Source organism: Rutidosis leptorrhynchoides, chromosome 9 (genome assembly GCF_046630445.1).
Source record: "Rutidosis leptorrhynchoides isolate AG116_Rl617_1_P2 chromosome 9, CSIRO_AGI_Rlap_v1, whole genome shotgun sequence".
Lineage (NCBI taxonomy): Eukaryota > Viridiplantae > Streptophyta > Magnoliopsida > Asterales > Asteraceae > Rutidosis > Rutidosis leptorrhynchoides.
This window is the reverse complement of record NC_092341.1, coordinates 324,620,688-324,645,640: the sequence shown is the minus strand read 5'-3', so window position 1 is coordinate 324,645,640 and position 24,953 is coordinate 324,620,688. Positions and strand designations below refer to the sequence as shown.

The 24,953-nt window shown below is 34.0% G+C and overlaps 4 protein-coding genes across 4 annotated transcripts; all 4 read right to left on the bottom strand.

Annotated features, from left to right (window-relative positions):
- Window positions 1–339: 339 nt before the first annotated feature.
- Window positions 340–2,129, bottom strand: LOC139869415 (cell division cycle 20.2, cofactor of APC complex-like). Its single transcript, XM_071857733.1, has 5 exons — window positions 2,034–2,129; window positions 1,647–1,919; window positions 1,287–1,556; window positions 604–1,185; window positions 340–496 (listed from the first exon to the last, which is right to left on the bottom strand). Exons 1-5 carry the CDS (start codon window positions 2,127–2,129, stop codon window positions 353–355), a joined length of 1,365 nt encoding a protein of 454 aa, XP_071713834.1. The 3' UTR covers window positions 340–352.
- A 904-nt stretch (window positions 2,130–3,033) lies between these two features.
- On the bottom strand, window positions 3,034–8,651 carry LOC139869413 (pentatricopeptide repeat-containing protein At3g18110, chloroplastic-like). Its single transcript, XM_071857732.1, has 3 exons — window positions 5,068–8,651; window positions 4,547–4,744; window positions 3,034–4,046 (listed from the first exon to the last, which is right to left on the bottom strand). Exons 1-3 carry the CDS (start codon window positions 8,649–8,651, stop codon window positions 3,440–3,442), a joined length of 4,389 nt encoding a protein of 1,462 aa, XP_071713833.1. The 3' UTR covers window positions 3,034–3,439.
- An 820-nt stretch (window positions 8,652–9,471) lies between these two features.
- LOC139865813 (uncharacterized) lies at window positions 9,472–12,272 on the bottom strand. The gene is made up of 6 exons (XM_071853911.1): window positions 12,045–12,272; window positions 11,525–11,615; window positions 11,268–11,383; window positions 11,100–11,159; window positions 10,942–11,007; window positions 9,472–9,925 (listed from the first exon to the last, which is right to left on the bottom strand). Exons 1-6 carry the CDS (start codon window positions 12,099–12,101, stop codon window positions 9,749–9,751), a joined length of 567 nt encoding a protein of 188 aa, XP_071710012.1. The 5' UTR covers window positions 12,102–12,272; the 3' UTR covers window positions 9,472–9,748.
- Window positions 12,273–14,193: 1,921 nt separating this feature from the next.
- On the bottom strand, window positions 14,194–24,581 carry LOC139865812 (protein EXPORTIN 1A-like). The gene is made up of 32 exons (XM_071853910.1): window positions 24,224–24,581; window positions 23,523–23,639; window positions 22,865–22,957; window positions 22,703–22,774; window positions 22,509–22,616; window positions 22,346–22,428; window positions 22,099–22,237; window positions 21,949–22,017; window positions 21,735–21,812; window positions 21,580–21,642; window positions 21,446–21,490; window positions 21,219–21,326; window positions 20,263–20,361; window positions 19,332–19,535; window positions 19,192–19,251; window positions 18,856–18,966; window positions 18,640–18,737; window positions 18,424–18,532; window positions 18,202–18,267; window positions 17,982–18,080; window positions 17,804–17,884; window positions 17,632–17,721; window positions 17,462–17,547; window positions 17,270–17,350; window positions 16,973–17,155; window positions 16,684–16,750; window positions 16,428–16,538; window positions 16,189–16,296; window positions 15,971–16,108; window positions 15,439–15,576; window positions 15,254–15,358; window positions 14,194–14,770 (listed from the first exon to the last, which is right to left on the bottom strand). The coding sequence occupies exons 1-32, from the start codon at window positions 24,323–24,325 to the stop codon at window positions 14,648–14,650; spliced, it is 3,234 nt and encodes a 1,077-aa protein (XP_071710011.1). The 5' UTR covers window positions 24,326–24,581; the 3' UTR covers window positions 14,194–14,647.
- Window positions 24,582–24,953: the final 372 nt, after the last annotated feature.

The window sequence follows — 24,953 nt, the reverse complement described above, 5'->3', positions numbered from 1 at the left end:
TTGATAATAAAAGTTTCTTCTACATATCTCCTTATTTTGTGTCCAGGAGCAACACAATAAACAGAAGTAGTAGGTATTTTGAGCAAATATAATGAAATTAAATAAAGAAAAAAGTAGAACGACACCAGATATTTTTTTAACGTGGAAAACCTTCAAAGTGAAGGAAAAAACCACGGGACCAAACGGTCCAAGAACTTCTTCCACTATATCATCATATACATATTTACAACAAGCGTTTCTTCTCTTGTATCTATCATATACATCTTTACAACAACTGGTTATTCTCTTGTGTCTATATCTATCGTATACATATTCACAAGCTATTTGGGGAATGTACTGATCGAGTATATATTCAACGAATACGGTTCACGTTAGCAAATGGCTCAGGGGTGGCTTTAGGTGCAGCTTTTGCAGCTACTTCAGGCTGCCCAAAAACATTCCAAAATCTCAGCGTCTCGTCTCCTGCTGCAGATGCAACTGTACATCCATCTGGGCTCTGCAAAACATATTGATTTTATTATCATTATTGATCAGTGTTTTGACTTTTTATATAATTTAATCACACAACGAAAAGGATTGTTTGACTTATAATTTTGACAGTACCTGAGCCATGAAAAGAACTCTTGATGTATGACCTGTGAGCTCAGCCATCTTAACCATGGAGGGGTACTTCCATAGAGTCAGCTGGTTCTGAGTGAACCCGTGTGAGCTCAGCAGCTCACGCTCGTTCTTGTTCCATAAAAGTGCACACACTTGTGACCCTGTGTCAACCGAGTTCAAACACGCACCGGTATGTGTGTTCCAAAACTTGATGCACTTATCACCGCCACCACCGCCTGAAGCGAGAAGATTAGCCTGGAATGGACACCATGCAAGGGCTTTTACAGCCGCTGTGTGGTCCTCGAGCCTGTGAAGATATTGAGTCGGGGAATTAACTGAAGCCATTGATCTGTCCCATATGTGAAGAAGATTGTCGTTACCACCACTGGCTAATTGTTGACCCGAAGCTGACCATTTCAACCCGCAAACTTCTTGGTGGTGGCCCGAGTAGGTCTCCACTATATGTGATCTTATTCGAACGTCATTGTTCACAATCCGACCATCCATTCCTCCGGTTGTGAGAATATGGTTGTTCCAATCCAATGCTCCAACTCGAGATTGGTGACCGCCTTTCAATGTTCTCAACTGTTTCAAATGAAAATAATTAGTAAAAGAACTCAACAAAACATATTGGATCAATAAAATATATAATCAAGGATGAGATAGTTAGTTAGTTAGTTAGTTACCAAGCGGTTTGAGGTGGAATCCCATAGTTGAACATCGGAATTGTTCAATCCGACTGAGATGTGGTTTCCGTCAGGTGCGAATTTAACACTTGTGACAGGACCACTTTCATCATCAACAGTCACAAGTTCTGATGTATTACCATCTGTAGCATCCCATAGATACACTGTGCTTCCAAGAGCAATTGCAAGAACATTTCTGCTTCCCCAATCCAACAGATTCAAGTAGTAATCATCAACAATATCTGGTGCATCCAATGTTCTTTCTGAAGTCTACATAACATAAAGATAACCATATCTCAAACAATACTCAAACAAGACATGAACTTTAATCAAATAACGATGGATCGTGTTGATGATTACCTGGGGAATGAATCTACGGGCCTTTGCAGGTTTCGATTGTTGGACTGATGATGTACACTCACTTGGGAACGCTTCTATAGGTGTCGGAGGCTTGTTCTTGAACGCGAGGATCCTGGTTCGGTTCATGTTGAGGCTCTCTGCTAAATGCTTCCTGTACGCTTCCCTCGACGGCGAGCTCGGCATGGGGTTTTCCTTACCTTTTATAGCTTCGGTTAGCATATAACGAGCATAATCGAAATCCATAGCTGATCTATTCGGTATAAACCTATCCAACTACACATTAATCAAACAAATAAAAACTCTATCTCAGTAACCAAATCAACAGTCAATTGAAAAAAATCCCTAAATTACTGAAAAAAGCCCTAAATTACAGAAAAAGAGGATTACATTTTCACGAGAGTTGCGTCTTTGAAGAAATTGTTCCTGAAGAGGGCAACGAGATTGTGATTTGGAAGGTGATGAAGTTACAGATCCTGCATCCATAATGTTAGTACTGACAGATATATAAATCAATTTCTAAGTTAATCCTGCAAAACTGAAATTAGGGCAAACAAGTAATATAATATAAATAAATATAAATACAATTAATAAAACAGAAATTAAAGAATGTAATGAGGTCGTTAATTGCTTCGATTGCAAGAGAAACAGATAGAAAGAGAGATTGTGATTGTGTAATGGCGATCTGTAGTGGTTTTATATAACTACTATAAACTAGGGTTTAGTAATGATCTGTAATTTGTAGCGGCGGTGTATTAACGGCTATTACTTCAAATGTATCCGTTGTAAACTGTTTTGACTAATATACCCTTAGGGCCGGTGGGTGTTTAAAGGGCCGAGCCCAACAAAAAAATAAAGATTTGCGTAAGAAAAACTAATATTCCTAGAATTAATAAAAATAAAAAATAAAAATCAAACAAATACGTTGCCATTGAAAATCTCTTGTTACAGAAATCTAATTACTTAATTTGATCCTAACCAAGCTAAATACTCTACAGTTAATTGAAAATTAATTTTGTATCTTCAACACAAGAAATAAAACAACTACTGTATTTTTTAGGTGGATTTATACTCGTTAAGTATTTTAATACGTACTTTATAATTTAGTAGGGAGAGGGAGGACTTTCTCCGCTCTTGTGAGTGTTTAACTCGGGGTGGAGAAATGATTTCTCTTTATTCTAGGATAGGGGAAGGATTGTCTACATCCCACCTCCCCATACCCCATTCATATGGGATTGGGTATTGTTGTTGTTGTTGTTTAGAATTTAGTAGATTTGTTTATTTGTTAAATTCAAAAATAATCTATACATAGTTGCAGGGATGATTAAGATCTTGAAAAGTGGTAACGAGCCCACAAATAATAACATAATTAACATAATAAGAGTAACTATGAGTTTGTGTTCAGGAGAATTAAAACATAACTTTATAAATGAGTAACAGTCGGATCCAATTGAATCTATTCGGTTAACCAAATTAATAAGTAATACTGCAAGTATTATTAACAAGAGAAATATAAACTGCACCTCTTTCACTTGGTAAACTTGTAAGCATGGTCATTTCCCATTCTTCGACACGCACACGTTCTCACCTGTCAAATTCTCGAGCCTGACCTCATGCAGATCAGGTCCGTATTCGACATCATGCCCTAATTATGCATCAACTTCATAATCATCGAATAAAAATCGTATACCCGGACCTGCTATATGTTTTTCCCCATCTTGCTGAGAGCGATCATTTGTGATTTGACCAGAAAGTCAATCAGATCTTCAAATTTCAAATGCTTGACTTTAACCAATTCAACGTTTGATCGTCTCTCGCCTTATGAATTTCCTCTTCTGAAAAGACTTCTTTTTCGTAACGCCGAATCTTTTCATCTTCTCTAGTTTCTCTTTTCGCCCTTGTATATCAGCCTGAATAGCTTTATCCCTTTTTTCATCAGACATTAAAGCCAACCTAGCGAACTTTTTCGGCCTAATAATCCCAAGCCTCTCGGTTATATCTTGAAAAGCGGGAACGAGCCCGCGTCTAATGTAACATCCCTCAACGAGTTCCATTGAGTTTGTTTCCGGAACATTCAAACTATTTTTCAATTCAAGATCCAAACAAAAAGGCGAGTCCTTTAACCACATTCGTAAAGAATGCGCTTTCGCTATGAGGAGCCCACTTCTTGTTTTACACGGTAAAAATGGAGATCCCATTTCCCATAAGAAAGCTTTTAGCGTACTGTTTAAAGACACGCCGTTGTATTCCGAAACTCCGGTGATTAAAACAACCGATTTTGGAGATAAAGGGAAACCCTCTAACGACGCGTCTTGCATTTCGTCGAGCCATAATGTAAGACCTACAAGCGATGCACCCGCAGACAACTTCCTGAAATCGGCTCCCCAATCCTTTTCGGTTACCCTGCACAAGAAAAAAGATATCATTTTTTGTGGTTAAACTTTCAAAACATCTCATTAATATGTACTTAATGGATATGTTACTTTTATAAGACCATGTTTGATTTGGAATTAATGAGCTTAATATAATAGACCTTAATATGGAGAGTAATAAAGAGGTGTGTTTTTAATTTATTAAATAAGATGCGTCTTAATACAAAAATTCAAATAAGTGTGAAATTACATTTTAGTAATAACTTTTTAAAAATTACTAGTAACTGATGAAACAAACAATGATTATTTATTTTATATATCACTTATTCCCATTAGACATCTTATATACATTCAGACAACATGACTTAATAAGGAAAAAAAAACAAACGTATTTGAATTGCAATTTATTGCCTTAAAAAAAAATTGGATTTACAATTTGGAACTGATCATCCGATTAGTCCCAATCATAATCAGAATTTGTTGAACACTCAAACATCTTAATATAATTATGATTGGTATTGGTATGGTTACCTGAAGACATCATGCCGATATATATCTTTCTTGACTGCCAGTTGAAAAACCCATGAAGCTGTGGCCCGTAACTCAAATGCCCATAAAAGATCTTCGATAGCATTTACAAAGTTAAGGGCCGCATTATCTGCCATGGTTTTCAATTCTTCCAAAACTTGATCTATCTCCAAAACCATGGATTCTGAACTTTTTAAAAGCCTGTAAAACAAAAGTCACATGTATAGTTTCATTACCTTATGGTTAGCAAAGCAGAAAGATAATAGTTAAAGGTGACAATTTCAACCCATTTACGTACAAATGAGTCAACATGGGTAATTATTATTTATTTATTTATTTTGTTAACTAGAGGATTTAAGTGAAAGTCAAACGGATCGAGCATGTCAAAGGAGTCAAAGTTCAACACAATCAACCATTGCCCGGCTCGACCCATACTAAATTTACAAATTCTGACCCAAATCCATTTTGACCAGTTACCCAAACCGTCCATTATGCCACCCTTAACAAGTAATACACATTATTACTTGATTGGAAGATCGAAACCAGCATCTTTAATAGCATTCAAGATCGTCATTGCTTCACTTGAAGTCTTGCACATACTAGCAGCCCTAACGAAACACGTCCATATCCTATGGTCCGGTTCAACCCCTTCCGCTTTCATCTCGTCAAGCTTTCGAATCCCAACAATATAATCCTTTTTTTTTAAATAAGAATCAATAACCGAACTATACGTTAACGTACTTAAACCCTCACCACTCGATTTTAAATTATTCAAAACGTTTTCAGCTTCAATTGGATTCCCCGAACTCCCATACGATATCATAAGCAAATGCATCGTAGCAACTGTCGGTTCAATTCCATCTTCTTTCATTAATTTAAGTAACTCTTCAGATTTAGAATATTGACCCGCACTTCTATACGTCTTCATCATCAAATGATAAAACGAACGATCAAGATTATACCCTTCGCGTCTCATCTTCTCAAAAAGCTCCTCGGATTTTTCCACCATTTGTTGCTTACCAAAAGCGGCGATTAAACTTTTGTAAGTAGACAACTTAGCGTCTAAACCTTCTTTAACCATTTCTTGCATTAGTAACATCCCGTCTTCGGGTCTATGGTCTCTACAATACATTACTATTAACGTATTGTACGTATCTTCGTCCGGTTTAAGCCCGTTTTCAATTAACTTGCGGTATATATCTACCGTTTTTCTATAATCTTCGATCTTTGTATACAATCTAAGTAACGAATTATATATAAAAAGATCTGGTTTGAATCCAACTTCCTCCATTTCATTAACCATCGCTTCAACATCTTGAACATGCCTTACCTTACAAAGTAAACCGATCATTACTCGGTAAAGATGCATAGTCGGAAAATAACCCGCAGCCTTCATTCCATTATATATCTTCTTCATTTCAAAAACATTTCCTGATTCCGCAAACGCATTAAGCATCAAAACAATCGAATTTTTACTGATTTTAAATCCCATATCTTGAAGTTCTTGAACCACAACGTATAACTCGTTTAACCTCTTATCAACAATTAAAGCTTGCATAAGCCCGTTAACGGATTCAACACTAGGAGTTGGCCCGTCTCTCATCATGGTATTAAAACCCGCCCGTGCTTTCTCGTATTGACCTTTCGAAGCGTAAGCTTGTATTAACGCGTTCCAAGCTTTTCGATCAACAACGGGGAATCTTTGTCGAAGATTCCCCACTATGCTTTCTGCCTTCTCGAGTAAGTTTGACTTTCCGTAAGACTCGATAAGGTCAACATAAACGGAAATCTCATCGATCGGTACTCCGTTTGATTCAGCCCGGTTAACTAAATCATGAGCAGTTTCGGGAAATCCCGTTTTACAGTACATCGAAGAAACTTTTATATTAATAATTCTAGATATTTGTTCTCCGAAAAACATCATATCCGATAGCACCTGAAAAGCTTCATGAAAAAGTTCATCTTCCTCACATTTATTTATGAGACATTCATACATCAAAGAACTTCCATTAAATTGACCAGAACTCCTAAGCGTTCTATATTCGTCTAAAGCAACAGTTAACTGATTAGACTTGCAAAGAATCACGATTAGAGCTTCGGTTACAATATGATGGGACCCGTGTCCATGTTCTTTTAAAAAATCGAGTAAATTCAGTGCATCTGAATGCCGTCCCGATGAGCTATATGAACTTAAAATAGATAATAAGTTATCATGATCCAAATCATAACCCTCTAAAATGGCAAGTTTAACCATTTTGGCTGCATGATCATAGCACTCGCACTTAACAAGAATACACGAAATGACTTGTGGGTTCAAATTGCATAACTTCTGCAAATCGTCAATTAATTTTTGAACGTGATCCTCGAGGTTTTCACGGTTAAGAGCTTGGATTAGCGTCTCATAACAAGATAAATCGGGGGTTAATCCATCACGGGTCATGTTGTTATACAAAATCATTGCTTTATTTGCATCAAATCGCAAATAAATATCTAACATGACCGAATATGCAAGATAATCAGGTTTAATACCAGATTTCACCATGCAATTAAACGTCTTTTCAGCCTCGAGTCTCATCCCGGCTTTCCCATATCCGCATATCAAAGCACTATATGTTCTTAACGTAGGTTTAATTCCCGCATCCACCATTGCTGACATCACATTTGCAGCTTCTGAAATCTTATTAGCTTTTCCTAAAGAATCAACAAGAATCGTGTACGTAACAACATCAGGATCGCAACCACGAGATCTCATTTCTTTATAAAGTTTAAATGCCAAATCATGTTGACCTAGCTTCCCATACATATGAATAACAGTATTGTAAGCCATTTCATCCTCCCCAAACCCTAATTTCACCATCTCATCACACAAGTCTTCAACTTTATCAACATTTCCTTCTTTAGCAAAAGCATAAAGTAAAGAATTATATGTTACTGCATCTGGGTCAAACCCTTTTGACTTAATATCAAAAAACAGTGATTCAGCTTCATTAACCAACCCACATCGACCATATATCGATAACATGGCATTGTAAGTCCATAAATCAGGTTGACATTTATTAGCTTCCATATCTTTATATACTTTGACCGCCTCATCCAAATTGGAATCGCGAGAACACGCACTCAATAGTGTATTGTAAGTGATGATATCTGGTTGAATCCCAGACCGTTTTACTTCGTTTAACAAATCAAGTGCCATGTTTGGTTCCATTTTAGTCGACCGAAAACGAGCATTGATCAATGTATTGAAACTAACAAGATCCGGTTCACAACCCCTTTCGTGCATTAAATCAAGTACTTCTTGAACCTCAACAAACCGACCGTTTCTAGCATAAACTCCCATCATTGCATTGTAAACTTGTACAGTACTATCAATTCCTTCTTCTGATCTTTCAAAAATCTCTACAGCTAAAGATTCTTGATTTGCTTTACCAAGAACAGATAGTATAGTTGCAAGCATTCGGCCGTTTGGAGAGTACCAATTTCGAAGATTTAGCCATTCGTAAACCTCCAAAGCCCGTTGCCAGTTCGACTTCCCAACCTCTTTCACCAAGAAACAAAAATCAGTGGGTGTCATTTGTACCTTTCTATCATCCAACACATCAGCCACAAATTCATTACCTTTCAACCCTAATATCCTATCAGTCAAATATTGAACCCTTTCCCTCCAATCTTTAGCTCTTTTCAAAGCTAATTTAGTCATTTTTTTCGCTACTCGACGACTCGAACCGCCTAAAGATTCAAGGTTTCTATCATTTCTCTCCAAAGCTTGCACCTTTTCTTCAATTTTCAAATACCCATCATCCAATTCATCAATTTTAGGGTCTGTGAATGAAATTGGCAATTGGATTTGTTGTGAGTTATGATTTTTAGTGGGTTCTTGCTCTTTTAAGTTAGGGTATCTGACATTTGGTGATGCTCTACTGTAACTAAATTTTTTGACAGTTTTTTGTTGTTCAACAGTTGTAATGTTATCGGAAACTGACGATGATGAATTTGAGCAGCAAATATGACAAGAATTGATGGTTTTGCTTACCTTTGTAGAATCTTTAGTGATATATAATGGTGGCGATGGTACTTGAAAAGCCAAGGTTCCGGAAGTGAACGACATCATCTGTTGAGTTATGATTTTTTTTCATCGGTTGTCACATGGGGTTTATACAGTTTCGGCGGGTTCCGAGAGAAGGATCCCAGATTTTTGTGCTCCAAAAAATGTTCACTTTTATATATTTATTAAAAAATTATACGGAGTAAACTTTAGAGTAGAAAAATCCCAAATTTTTGTACACTGCTCAATTTCAAACTTGGTCCCTGTATTTTAAAAATGGTAGTCAGGTGATCCCTCAGTCAAATTGTCATTCAATGTGTCTGTTAAGTACCATCACGCGGTTAACACGTGATGGGCAATTCTATATCTATACTAAAACCTAAAATGAAGTCAAAATACGAAAATGTCCATCAAATGTTAATTACGTGATAATACTTAACACGCACATTTAAATGACAATTTGACGGAGAGACTACTAGAACACCATTTTTAAAATTAAGAGATCAAATTGCTAAAAAAAGGGCATGGACGTCGCATGCAAAACAGAGTAAAACCAAGGAACCAAATTATTTCTTAAAAAACTTATAAGCTTTAAAGTAAATTATACCGAGTTGCGGTTTTACAAAAAATTACACCAACAGTTAACAAACTTGAATTGTGATTCATGTATGAGATAAACAAAGTTACTGCAATATTTGAATTAAGTCAATCAACAAGCTTGTTTTCTACTAAAGACGTCAAGTTAAAGACTTCTCTTTTGCTATCTCATTTCAAGTAAAATTAGGATTCTCTACCAGAATACCATTCCTTTATAAACATTATAAATGCACGTCACTCGAAAAACATTCAAAGAACTCGCGGAAAAAAGATAACACTCTTCCAGTTTCTTGTATGTTTGTTATCAGAATACAAACAAGAAGCGAACGCACCAGTTAGCCCACTCTGCAATTGCATAATAATACATAGACTAGAATTAGATATCTGTATACAACACCCTCAAAACAGTAATAGATTTTTTTACATTATGCCAATAGTACTAGTACTACTACACAGGGTGGTGAACTATCCAAGGCTCATGTGTTTCTTCTCAATATACACAAACCAAAAGTTGGGTTCTTGATCAACATGGTTGACTGACTTCATTGGACCACCATGGTTAATCAAAACAAAGAGCTGTTAGCCGCCTTCATATCTTTCAGAGTGCTAGCTAGCCAGTCCAACCCCTCATAAAGACCGTCTCCTCTGAGTGCACATGTTCCTTGTATATGCCATTTTCGGTTTTTCAGTTCATACAGCCCTAAACCTTCACACACCTCCATTGGTCCCATTGCTCCTTTCTGGATATAAAACCAAATTCCCAACAAGATTTCAGTTAACTAAAGTTGGAATATGCAAGTATATAATCCTATTCAAACTAGGGTAACGGATAAGGTTTTCCCAGATGTACGCAGCCTAACCAGGCTATCCCGTGACCATTTCCGACCCATTTTCCTGGCCACTGAAGATAAGCTGCTAGTGAGGTTCCAGCCTAAGACTTTTTGTGAGGATATCAAGGCCCCAACAACTATGCAAGTATATAATCCAGTTTCTTTTCAGCAAACGGAGAATATTTAAACAATCAATAATAAGTAATGGACTCTTTTCTGTTTCTAAAAAAATTACCCCCATTTCAGTGTCAAAGTGCTTTAAAAAGTTGATGATTATAAGAAATTAACCAATAAAATCAGATCACCAGCTCTAATAAAACCGGTGGTTGGATGTCTTACATGTAAAAATGATCCCTACACAACTAATTAATCAAATTTGTTGCGACTAACTACCAACCTGATAATCTAAAATTGAACATATAATCAGAATCCGTTTCACTATAATGGCTGATATAGTTTTGAATTCAAAAACAATGAATAGTTATGTACTATCCTCCCATTTGTCTGTTGGAACATGTTTCTTAGCAGAACTTCAAACTTAATTTAGATTCATGCATTTGTTGATTACCTTCTATATATGAATGTTAATGCTAATAAGAATGAACGATTTAGTGGTGATATGAAAAATTAGGCCATATTTCAAGAGACAAAGTGCAACGTGCCATTAAGGACTCATTTACAGATTTGGAGGTGTTTGGAGTTGCTTATTAACAAGTGCTTATCTACTTTAAAATAAGTACGCGTTTGAGAACTTAACAAATTTTACAAAGTTACTATATTTAATGGCTGCAAAATAGGTCTACAAGGTCAGAGATGAATAGTAAATATAGATAGATAGTATACGAGAAATGGCACGATAACGCATAACGATTCTATTGTAATGAAATAATGCTGCAATATATTCTTATTTAGAAGTGAAAGCATACCATGTCTTGTTTGTTTGCAAACACCAAAATGACACAGTTGGTCATGAAAGGATCATTGATAATGGCCTGAAAATTATATTTTATATGAATAATTGAAAACAAATAAAGATCAACTTCTATAAAATATTAACCGAATTTACAAAGTACACGAATAATACCTGAAACTCTGCCTTTGCTTTGCTTATTCTCTCTCGGTCCAAAGAGTCAACAACATAAATCTGGACATAATAACCTCAGTTTACAACTTTTAGCACATGTCATAAATAAGAAACCACAATATTTTATCGCATAGGTCAAAAAACAATAAAAACAGTTGTTATTCTTACCAATCCATTTGTGTCATTAAAGTAATGCCTCCACAATGGTCGCAACTTTTCTTGACCACCAACATCCCAAACCGTGAAGATTACATTCTTATACTGAACCTTTTCCACATTAAAACCTGCGTCAAAAGAAAATATTCTCAAATCTCAACCAATTTTTTAATCAAAAGGACTTCATTAATAGAAACAAAAACACTTCTAGTTTACGAATTTCCCTAATTTCATCAAAACGTGATCGACAAATTAATAGGAAGACCTACCAATAGTAGGGACCGTCGATAAAACTTCTCCAATGTGCAGCTTGTACAGTATAGTTGTTTTCCCTGCTGCATCCAACCCTAACATGACAACCTAGATGTCCAAAAAACAGTTATATAACTTACATTAATTAAGTAATGCACAAGTGCATTATCAGATATCAACCAAAATACGAAAGAATTGTAGCTAAGATGCTAAGATATACAATAGTTTCATTGAGTGAATTTGGACAATATATTTGAATTACACTTATAAGATGACTTCATATACTAAAGCCTAGCTCAATTATTGATGATTGCACATATAAATATCAAACAATAGTACCTTCTACAACCTAATTTACAAAGTCATACACACAAGTATAAAATACAAAGTCAAATTATTCATACCCACAAAATTTCTATAGCTGAAACCAATAAATAATAAGCATACATAGATTCAAGTTCATAACTAAATCAAAGATGGAAACTTTATAAAAACCCATGAAGAAACCCTAGATTCTTATATAAAACAGAATTGTACCCGCATCTCGCTATTGCCAAAGAATGCATCAAAGAGCTTGCGAAAAACTTGACCCATGAATTGAAGCAATCACCTTTTTATGATTATGATAATTGAAGCAACGATCAAAACCCTATTGTATAATTTTATGAAATCAAAGAGGTGATATGGAAATCAAAACAAGAAATTGTGAAAGAAAAAAAAAAAGGAAAACGGAAGATGGGAGAATAAGTATGAATGATGGTAGCGTTCTTCTTCCTACTGAAAGATTTTACATACCAACGTAATTATTTATATAAATTTATATTTATATTATTATATTGGGAATCAAGAGAAACACTTTTGGGGAAGTAATTTTTTTTTTTAATTTTGGTTTTTTTCAATTTTTATTTCAAACATCAAAATTAGGTAAAAATATGAACATTTAAAAAAAACACTTTGTGACGAATATTATTATTTGGCGGTAAAACGCTCGAAGAAAAAAATGAAAACATTCAATGCATTAAATGTTTTGATTCTGAGTTTATTTGCATCGTTTTGTTTTCATCTTGTATGAAGTGTTTTTTTCAAAAATTAGCCCGATTTAGAGTTTTGAGTTTGGAGTTTTGGGTTTATGGACTAAACCCAAAACCTAAAACCCTAAACCCTAAACTCTAAACCGTTCGTGTTAAAATATTCAATCTAAACCCTAATTTCTAAACCCTAAACCCTAATTTCTAAACCCTAATAGCTAAACCCTAATTTTTAACCTCCTAATTTCTAAACCCTAATTTATAACCCCTTAAAAAAACTCATAATCAAAACATTTAATGCACTGAATGTTTTCATTTTTTTCTTCGAGTGTTTTACCGCCAAAATAATAACATTCATCACAAAGTGTCTTTTTATATGTTCATATTTTCATGTTATCTTGATGCCTGAAAATAAAATTCGAAAAAAACGAAAAAAAATCAATTCCCCTCAAAAAAAGTGTTTCCCTCTTGAGTCTTGATTAAATCTATTATTATATTTATATTTATTATAGTTGATAAAATTTATTTTACATTTAATGTTTATTTGTAAATTAATATTAAATTATATTTTTATTTTTATTTTTATTCATATTTTTATTTATATAGTTATCTATTAAAGCTAAAATACATTAATTTTTGTATTATAAATCATAGGATTTGATATGATTATTATGCCTCTCCTGTTTTTGGAGTATTATTATTTTTAATAAAATATGGATAGTAATCAATGGAAATTTTTTAATAATCAGTAATAATTCAAATAGTATATATGATTGCTTATTTAAGTGCTTATTCTAAAAGCAGGTAAATATATCTAAATACCCATATCAAACCTGCTTATTTGTTTAATTAGGCAAACGAATATTTAGAGATAAACATATAATTATCTACTTATTATTTAAACGGATAAGTAAAGTAACATGCATAATGATTTTAAGAATGTTCGAATAGAAGAATTTATATAAGTCAATGGTCTTTCTAAGATTTTTCAATGATATTATTTTACCTAACAAGATTATTAGCAGCCAATTTAGATCATCAAAACCAACCCTACAAATGAGTACGAAACCATCGTCAATAAAAAAATGATCCACTGATTTAAGCTGAACTTTTTTTTATATCATTTATTCATTTATCATTTGAGAACAATATTAAAAATTTTAGGCACGAGTAAAAAACAAGCCCCGATTCGAGATCGGATTGTTCTAATCCCATATTGTTATTTCAAGGTTCCAATTTAGTAATAGTTTACTTCTTGCTAATCTAAACTAGCTATTAACCATTGCTTAACCCAAAGTACCACATGATGGCTTTAAGAGTTTATATCTGCTAACTATTCGAGAAAAAAAGTACTTTTTATCCAAGTGTATGTGATTAAACCTTTTTTTTAGATATATGTGTTTTAATTTTAGATATATATGATAAAATCCCTAATTTTAACTAGTTAACCAATGAGCATTTTTGACCATATAAATCTTCTAATGAGTAAATCAAGACCCAATCACTATTCCATCTTGTAATGATTCACATGAATGCTTGAAGAGATCATTACATAATCAAGAACATTCATTCAAGGCGAGTTGATGCCACATGATGGCTTGAATTGATGTATCGACCTTAAAGCCAAACATCAAATTAGGAAAATTTCACATTTCTCAACAAAAACATAATAACTTTACAAAACCAAAATAAAAACGAAATATGTCATCAACCAAAACCGATTCTTCACCGATATGTTTAAAAAAGATTCCCATACATTACAAGTATTTGGAAACACAACCATCTTCTTATCTACTAAATTGTCTAAACAACCCAATCCCTATATATATTCCTAATTCCTAAGTTACTGCAAGTTAGTGCTAATACTACTTCCCCATTCGATACCGAATTTGTACCCTCCACAAAACACCACTCAACTCGCAATTAGAGAAAAGTTTGAACTAAAATTGCACCAGATGAAAACCAAGTTTTTTTTTTCTTTTTCTGAAAAGAGAGAACGAAACTAAGGATCTCCACATACGTGTGGTAGCAGAATCAAACTGCCGTACCACATATTAAGCAACAAAAGAAAACCAACAAAAAAATGGCTACAAACTTCATATATTAGCCTTTTTATGAGTCAACCATCTCGTCTTGAATCTCATTTGGCGCAATAAGTCCAGGAACGCTAAGCATTCGCTGTCTTTCTCTCTCTTGCTGTAGGGCTGCTTCTTCTGCAAATAAATCCTTGTTGTCCTACACAAAAAGCAATTGAAAAGATTATATCAAATCAAAACATGTTGCACATTATGATAAACAGGTATATACTTGATTCTAGCAAGTAATCAAGATAAGCAATTATACATTTGAAGTTATATAGGGGGCAAAATGAGCCCGTTGGGCCAGGCGTCCCCATCAAATTGTCATTTATAAAATATTTTATGTTGTTAAGATTATTAATCAATGTTTCATAATGAAAATGAAGTGCCATCTGAAACAGCCCATTTAACCACATCAACCTAATATATGTGTTTAACTCGTTAACAAAGTTCCATTTGCACCGGCCCATTTCAGGATAATGGGTTGAAATAGCAACCTCTTTAGAAAAAGAAAAAAAAAATGAGATCATACAAAGTCAAGTTTATACTAATGAAACCAAATACTACTAAAAGATATCAGCCAAAAAAACACAAAATAGAACAAAATTTTGTTTGCTTTAACATGATGTTCAGTTGTTACCTGTGCTGAAAACTCTTTGGACTGTACAAGAAAGTCCCGTATGTGGTTTTTGAATGTAGAAAGATCAGCTCTTGACTCAAAAAGACCGTTCACGAATTTTGTAACCTGAAAGAATCATCTCAGTTGAATATTTTTTGAATATAAAAAAGGAACGAAGATACATGGAATTTAAGTTCATCACCAACCTCAGATGCTTGAATGTTGGGGAACGAGGCGCCAAGTAGCTTTATTGTATACTCTCTAACAAACATTCCATTGTTAGGATATGGATATTGAACAGTTGACGCATCCCATAAAGGCTCCGTCAACGAACCAGATTCAACCTGAAATTATCACCATAAGTTGATAACCGTATAAGTGGTTTTGGGTCAAAACGAGTATTTAGGTGTGAATTGGGTCAGCCAATTATACATCTATACTTGCAAGTGAAAACAGATTTCAATACTAATTAGTGTGCCATATATGAATGCACTATTATGTAATTATTATAATTAACTCGATAATATTCTTACTTATTATGTAATTTTATGCATTAAATACACATTGGAGAAACTTTAACAAGTCTCGACTTTTAGCCAGCTTTTGTGATAAAACTAGCTCAAACCATCCATTTATAGCAATCAGATAAAATTAGGAGCTCTATAGTCCATAGTCTATAGCTATATCTATATAACATATGTACATGGACAGAAAAAGGCCAGAAGTGAAATAGCATACCAAGCAGAATAAATGCTGTAGGACCAACACGTGCAACTTGAATCCCGGTTTATGAAATGTGTCAGTCAAGACAGCAAATATCTCTTGCACAATCAGCACAAAATAAGAGCGGTAGAATTGGTTACAAAACTCAGAATTCTGCAAAAAGAACATCATAAATATAAAAAAGAATGTACACATTAAACTAATAGAAGACCCAAGTGTCTCACAGATCAAACCTGAAAGTTCTTAAGCATCTCCAATAAAAGATTAAGCCCAGTTTCAGCAATGTTCCTCTCAGTGTGTCGAAATGCCCACATAACCGAATCCATTACAAGCTTTAATTGCTGATACACAAACAGAAAAAGCCAATAAATTCTATGGGAAAAATAGATTCATAAAACAAACAGAATGTAAAACAGAAGCAGCTAAAGCCGATAACAAGATAATTATAATGAGTAAGAGTATGAAAACAAACCTCGGGTGACAACAGGATTAAAGCTTGAAAACAGTAGGTAGCAATGGCCCGAAGTAACGAAAAGAACTTGAGTCTGTGCTCAGGGTAATCTTCAAAATTCTTGGTTATCATCTGTTGAGAAAATTAGCATGTTAAAACACGTGATAGATAACTACCGCAACTAGAAGATAAAATCACGTCACACTGCCCGCCTAACTACAATACAACATAGATTATAACATTTATAAAATAAACATTAAACGAAAAAATGTATAACCTCCAAAGTACACTGGAAAACCGCTTCAAATATTCGAGGAACATCATCCATCATTGCTCTTTTGTACCTACATTCATTTTACAAAGCAGTTTTAATCATTTTGATGAAAACCTTGATTATTAATAATCTTGTTTTCATAATAAAAAAGTAATGCGGTCATCATTTGTGTGATAATCAAACAACTGACGAAAGAGTGTTTGAGCGGGGCGGCCACTCGAGCATACTAAGAATGACTCGTTATTGCCCAAGTATGATTTGACCCGTTAAGAGTGTTGCCAAAAAAACGTACTTATTTATGATTGTGGCAAACAAAGACAGGACTTCAGATTCTCTAGCATCAGGCAAATTCCGAGCATAGTCACCGAGCACGGGATCCATCATAGGGGGCACAAATTGTTTTCCAATCTGCGGTTGATTTTCAGCCTTATCCAAAAACGTCTCGATGAGCTTAAGGGTTTCTCTCTTCACTGATCTGTTACAACAAAATTATATGATTACAATGTTTTTTTTTTCATTCTGTAGCTTTTAAACCCTCTACAAGAAATGTGTATGTGTGTATGTGTGTGTGTATATATACATAAATTACCTCAGAAGCTTCACATATGAAGTCCTGGACGCATACGGGCCCCCTTCAGCAATACCAGCTGATATAAGTTCACTGTACATTCTGTTTATTGCATTTAATTTAATTCAATGTTAATTGTTAGATAAAAAACAATGCCAAAGATCTAATCCTGAAATTTATGGTTATAAATAATAATCAACTGTAGCAACATACTTATAAACGTTAAGCATGTCCAAAAAGATTAGAGTTATTTGTGGTAAGAAATGTGTTCCAAGTGAAGTGGCAGCACTTGTATTTGTCTGCAAACGATAATCAACACGCAAATAGATTAGATAAATAACTAGATAGAGTCCAATTAAACACTCTGTAGATTAAACACTAACCTGCAATATGTTCAGCACAGTCCTAATAACGTCTTGATCCTTCAAGAAATCAACATTGCCACGTGCATGTCCTATAATCTCGGCCCATTTCTGCATACATAAGAATTATTGTAAGCTACTATAATCAAGTTGTTAACTGCATATTCATAATGTTTCTTAATATTAATCTTGCCTGATTAGGAAGACTCATCAGCCTCTGCAGATACTCATCCCGTTTTGATGCCTCGGGTTCTGCTTGAATCATATGACCAACCTACAAATTAAGAAAATAGCAACAAATGTTCAAAATCACCAATGTTGGGAAAACAAATCATGTAAAATCAAAACCAAAACGAGACACTTGGACTTACAGATTCATAAAATGAATGTATCTGGTGGGGTTCAAGGTCAGCAATGGTAGTTGGAAGAGTTGTGAGAAGTTCTGACACAAATGGCTCATTCTCTCCAACCTGTAACAAGTATTAAGTTAAACTAATTACAATCATTATGTATTTCTAGGCAGATTTAAAAAGTATCATATAATCATATATTAAGGAGAAAAAGAACAATGTAAGGCATAGAATATTTTGCCTGCAGGATGACAAACTTGCGCTTGCATTTCTGTACGATCTTCAAAAAGGTGTCACATGCCATATCCTGAGATCATAAATTAGCAGTCAATTAAGCCCATGGTTAGGATGAGGTATAGTTGGTTCTATATTCATTAATTCAGTAGTTTTAATATAAACAAGAAACTTAAATGCATGTACACCTAAAGAGAGTACACAAATAAGTTGGAATATGATATATAACCTGAACTCCTGGATGTGTTTCATGCATGAACTCAAACAGCTTGTTTACGACAGTTTTCAAGAATTTCCAGTGAGCCCGCAAAAATCTTGGATATTGTCCAACAACATACCTGGCAACAGATATAAGGATACAGCTTAACTCATAGTAGCATAATCAATCCTCAATTCCTTTAAAAACACTTTAGGTAAATGATTAAAACGAGGCAAACAACGATACATTATATTACTCGCGATCACTGCTTTATTGTCTTTTCCTTTAGTTATTTCACAAAGGCTCAATAGATCACGAATAACCATAACAAGAAATCGGTTCTCCTGCAAGATAAATACAAAAGTAAATATTTTATTACTGTGGTATATGAATTATTACTGTGGTATATGAAATCTATAATTGTAAAAACCAATGTTAAACAAACAACCAAGAAATTTATACCTGGTCTTCCAACATGGAGCCAGAGATAGATCCTATTGCCCAGCAGAGTGTGTTCAAGTTATTCCACGACCGATCATCACCATTTAGTTGTTTGCACAGTTTCGTTAGCATCTGATAACATAAAAAAAATATATGGAAAAATGTCGCGACGTTGCAATTTGAATGTTATGTATGTGAGTGTCAACAGCAAGCTTATGCAAATAATATACAACCTTTTTATAGTAGTGATATAAAAAGTTACAACAATAAGAATTGTATGATCACACATAATACATCCAGCACATAATATTATGTATGTAATGATACAAAACTACCAGAAACTGAAAAATTCCAAACCTGCTTTTCAGTATCATCGTGATCAAGATGTGTCAAGTAGATAAGTGTTTCTCTCATAATCTGCACAAATAGCTATCCTCAGCAATATAGATATAGAATAAACAAAATGATGTCAATAATTTAATGAAACGCTTAATGACCTTGTACTGAACAAGAACATCATTATCTTTCAAAGTTTCACGAACTATATTCCCATTTTCATCTTCCACGATAAGAACTTCTTCGGGCTTTGCCATGCGAGATATCATTAGTAACCTTAATTTTGACGCGGGTCCACCATAAAGTTGGCGTCTTTGCAACAATTGTGTACCAAGACCATCACCCATGCCAGGTATACTAGGCATCTGCATTACCAACATAACGAAAGTTCAGATAATGTTAACTTCAGCTTATTTGTTTAGTTAACACTTGATAGGGAAAAATGTAATGTTCCAATAATTATATTAGTGTGCAATAAAATTATACCTGGAAAACGGGTCAGGTTGGGTCGGTTTGGGTAACGGGTCAAAACGGTTTTGGGTTGAAATGGATCATTGGTCAAACAGGTAAAGATGAACGAGTCCAAACGGGTCAGGTTGGGTCGGTTTAGGTAACAGGTCGGTTTGGGTAACGGGTCAAATAGGTCCAAACAGGTCATATACTTTTACATTTGATTCTTTACATTTACTATAATGTTTTAGTTATTATTAATATTAATATTTATTTTATATATAAGCAAATATTAATATACATAATAATTGATATAACCATTAATGCTTTCATAAATTATTGACGGATGATCTTGTTATACTCGACCCATTTAACCCATTCACAAGAGACCCATTAGATTTGTTCTCTATTTATTGAACTTGGGATTTGATACCCGTTTGACCTGTTCTTTTATATTTTGTACAAGACTCAATAGGTCGAAGAAAAATTCATTGGGCCTTTTTTTAAGTGTTGGTTTACATGGTTAGACCTAATTTCTTTCATCACCCAATTGACCCGAAAGCTTGACCCATTTGACCCAAATTTGAGAGAATGGGTCTCAATTGCCACGTATAAATAAGATACGTTTAAGACTTGACACACCTGCAAGCCCATCATGTTCGCAATTGCTGCAGGATTATCGATATTGTGGGTTGCTTCAAAAAGCTCTAACACTAGGGAATTCCAGTAGTCCAAGCAAACCTGTTGAAACAAAAAAAAAAATGGAAGATCAAAGAAAGTGTATCACATATTATGACAACTAATTACCAATATAACTAACAGACAAAATTTGTCTTATTAACAGACAAAATTTGTCTTATTAGTTATAAATAGTACTATTTATAACTAATAAGACAAATTTTGCCTGTTAGTTTCACACACCTAACCCCTAACTTCCATTAAAATACAAATCGAACCCCTCATTTTATACCTATATTCTAAAATATTATTTATCCCATCACTAACACCAAAAATACTGAATAATAACACCCACCACGCTACTATTGTGCTACATCTTTTTTTGTCTCCAACGATAAAAGAAGCAACTTTCGTAAAATGAACAACCCTTCAATGCTACCAAAAGATGTCGAAAAACATTTTTTTTCACAAAATAGATCAACTAACTTTTTTTTAAAAAAAAAAAAACCCGAAAGCTAAAAGAAGCAACTTTCACAAAAGGAACAACCCTTCAATGTTAGATGTCGAAAAAAATCCTTTTTTACAAAATAGATCAAGACTTTTTTTTAACTCGCATTTAAAACGGAGCCCCCGGCGCGAAGCGAGGGCTCCACAACTAGTTGTTACTAAAAAACAAAAAATGCTTTATATTTACCGGGTGAAAACCCTTTACCGGAAAAAAAAAAAAAAACAAAAACAAAAACAAAAAATGCAGATTTTAGGTTGAGCTTAAGAGCAATAAACGGAATGAAGGTACCTTAAAGACCTCTGTATCATCAACATAAGAAATTATGACAACTAATTGTTACTAAAAAATCAAAAAAAAAAAAAAAATGCAGATTATAGGTTGAACTTAAGAGCAATAAGCGGGATAAAGGTACCTTAAAGACCTCTGTATCATCAACGTAAGAAATGTTTATGAGATACTCAAGGCCAAGCAAAAGTGAATTGACGTTTTCTTGAGTGGATTCCAGTACACGAATATGATACTGCATATGGGAGCACTAAATTATACGCTAATAAAGAATAATCAAATGCAGACGATATAGACGGAAGAAGTAGTCTATCGTGATATTTACTCCATATATACTATAAAACATGAACTTGCCTTGTAAAACGAAGTGAAAAACAAAGCCAAATTCTGGATAAAGGCCTGAAAATAACAAATTCATACGATTCTTAGTTGGCTCAAACACATGAAAAAAACCATGATAATGAGTTTCAGATAAAGCGAGTATCTACCTGTTCTTCACTAGATCCATTTGTATATGCATTGGGTATATTTGTATTCGTTGGATAAACCGTCTAAACAAAATAACAATATCAAAATATGTTCAACAGGACCATTGAAGTAAATAACTTGAGAATACGTGTATATCTTGAATATTTGCACATACCTGCAACTGGACCATGAAGACGTTATACATGTTGACATATTGCAAGTTGTAAAACTCACCAAAGTTTAGAGATGCAACCTGAACCGATCAAGAAAAAACACATTCGTTGCATTCGTTATTAAATATTAACCACATATTAGTTGCATTCATGATCACATCTTATTTGTGTTCAAGATCAATATAATCATCCAAAAGTATGAAAGAGAAGTATTACCTCTGTCAAACACTGAAGGGTCAGATTACGATACGATGGCACGGGAAAAAATTTAAGGAGTGTTTCCAGCTGTAAAATACACAATCACATTAATTGAAATTTCATGATAAATAAATTAAAAATCTTTTATAAACTACAGATTGTACTCACCAGTGGAGACTCAAAAATATAGCCTAAAGGAATCCAAGAAAGAAAAGCATGCAGTGTGGCTAAAGTAGCCCTAATAAGCTCGGTTCTTTGAGATGCTGATAGTACGTATAGGCATAACTCGTGAATGAGTTGAAATTCACTGTTTCATAAAACAAAAAAAGGGATATTGTCTTAGTCCAATGTAAGACATCAACATCAACATTTATTGTGAGAAGCAGAATATGACGCCCAAACAAAGTCAACTTACCTGTTCAAAGATTGTTTCAGCTCTTTTATCTTTTGTTGGGTCATTTCACCCCTCGAGAAATCGAATACCTCCTCACTTAAAAGCTGAAAATGACAATTTTTACTTGATCACGCATACTAAAAGAAAGAGAGACATAAATCAATGAGAGACTCATAAAACATACTTTAAGTATAGCCATGCAGTTCTCACAAATTGTCTCGCTAGTTTTTGCTGCTGTAACCAGATCTGGAATGAAACTGCGCCACCTGGCAGGCCACTCGTGCTTCAAAATCTGCATTTTCATTCATAGGTCAAACATTCAAATTCAAATCAAAATTAAAACAGCACAATGCACAAAATAAAAGCACATTAGTTCACCTGGACCAGTATAATGTTAAGTTTATTGACATACAGCCGTTCTTGACGAAAAGAACCCTCATTACTTGAAAGCTGAACAAAACAAATTTTCCAAAAATTAGATGAATGTGGTAGTAATTAATAAAAACGTTCATTACAAAACAAAAACTACGTTATTTGTACCTTTACGATAACATCAGATATGTAATTTTTCATTCCATCACGTTGTTCAACTGGCAATACATTCCACCTGTATTTGATGACACCTTCAAGAACCTGTACAAAGAAAAGTGCCATATTATGTCGTTCAGTTATTTGCAAAATTATATTTAAACTACTTTTAACACTTTCAAGATATTGGAAATGGTGTTCAATAAACATTGCTGTATATGTCAGTTGAGTTGGCCTCAGTTTGGGGACTAGCCCATCCCGTTTCAACCAAAAAGCCAAAAATTATTTATATAAACCATAAGAATAATGATATTGTAAATATTTTGCAGCAGTGCTTTCAGGATATTGCAAAACAAGTAGTAATATCCCAATTTTTGGACTTTTAATGAGGATTCTGTTCAAGATTATACAATGAGGAAAAGTAAAGTTTGGCCAACTAAAGAACTACCAAAATAAATCCATAACCATATGTCCATATGTAACAAACCCATTCTGCAACTGAACTTACTTTATGTTATAAAGTTACCAATTACCAATTAGACCCTAAAGCACACAAACCAATCATGTGAATGAGCCATTCTGCATTAGCTATATGAGACCCTTTCCTTATGCTTGTATACAAAACAATACGAACAATTATTAGTGGGTAACAAAAGATATAAATAATGACCTGTAAAGCAAAGAACTTGGTATTCAAGTTCTGTGTGTTTGAAAGAATGTGAACCACTTGAAGCCACGTGTCTGGATTATTTTGCAATTCCCGCAATATTTGATCAGCAGTGGTCCTCTGTATTGTCAAAAGCAACATTACTAAAGATATATAACTAAATCAGCAAGATCAACTAGCAGAATAAGACATCCCGAAAAACTCATATTATAATGCATTTTCTTTCACTTAAGTTAGTTACCTAACATGAGTTATAAGTATTTAAACAAAAGCAATTAGACCAAATGCTTGTCATCGATGATATAAAAAAAACATTAATTATTTCTCCAATATAATTTACAATCTAGAATAAATTTCAGCAACTTCAATTACAAACTCCAATTCTGAGATAATCATATATTTCTTAAGCACTGCCTATAATTTGTTATACAAGCATCAACCATAACATATAACTACTGTCTATCCATCAATTCAATTAAAAGTATAATAATGATCAAATCACGCCCAACTAAACCCTAAAACCTACAGCACCTAAAATTCATTTCCCATAAACAAAATTGGAATAGACATGCACATACAAATATACAGATACATATGATACACAAACACATATTGTATATACACATTAAAAGGTATAATGAATACATATGTGTATAAGTGTACAGGAAGTATAATGAATAATAAATAGGGATAAAAGTAAAAACCTCTTGTTTAGATCCAGTGCCATAAAAGGCAGCAACAGTAGCATCAAGCACACCAACATCAATCGGCTGACTTAAATCCCTAAGCTTCTCCGCCGCCATCATTGTATAACAATTAATGAAATAAACCCTAGTTTAAAACCCTAACAGGAATAAAAACCCTAGAATAAATAAACTGATCGATGAATGAAGAACAAGAGACAGCTTCAGATTGAAGCACAAGAGAGTATAAAGAGATAGAAAGGAACAAATATTGAAACTTTGAAACTGGTGATACGAGTTTTCCCTCTCTTTTTATACTCTACGATAGATAGATATAAGAATTGTATGTATACGCGATACGATTCTGAGAATTATACGAGGGTTTTGAATGTGTCAAGTTTTATAAAGAAAAAGGCAGACGACTCAGAGACTGACTTGTTAACAAATAGGAATAGGATTGGCCCCCTAATATATTTTTTCCTGTTAAATAAATAGAGTCCAAATGTAAAAAGGTCTTTCTAGACTCCCCGTCCATCCAATTAGGGATTTTTTATGTTCTTTTTGTTTTCTAGAGATGAATGATGGACGGTGCGTTGTTACAGTAGACACAATTTTCAACCCTGAATGTGACGTCACAGTTAATTTTGACATTTTTTAGCTAAAAAATACAATCTGATTCTGACTTAGCAGTGTCATTTTCTGACATTTTTTAACCCAAAATGTCAGTTTTCAGTGTCAGTTTCAGTAGGGT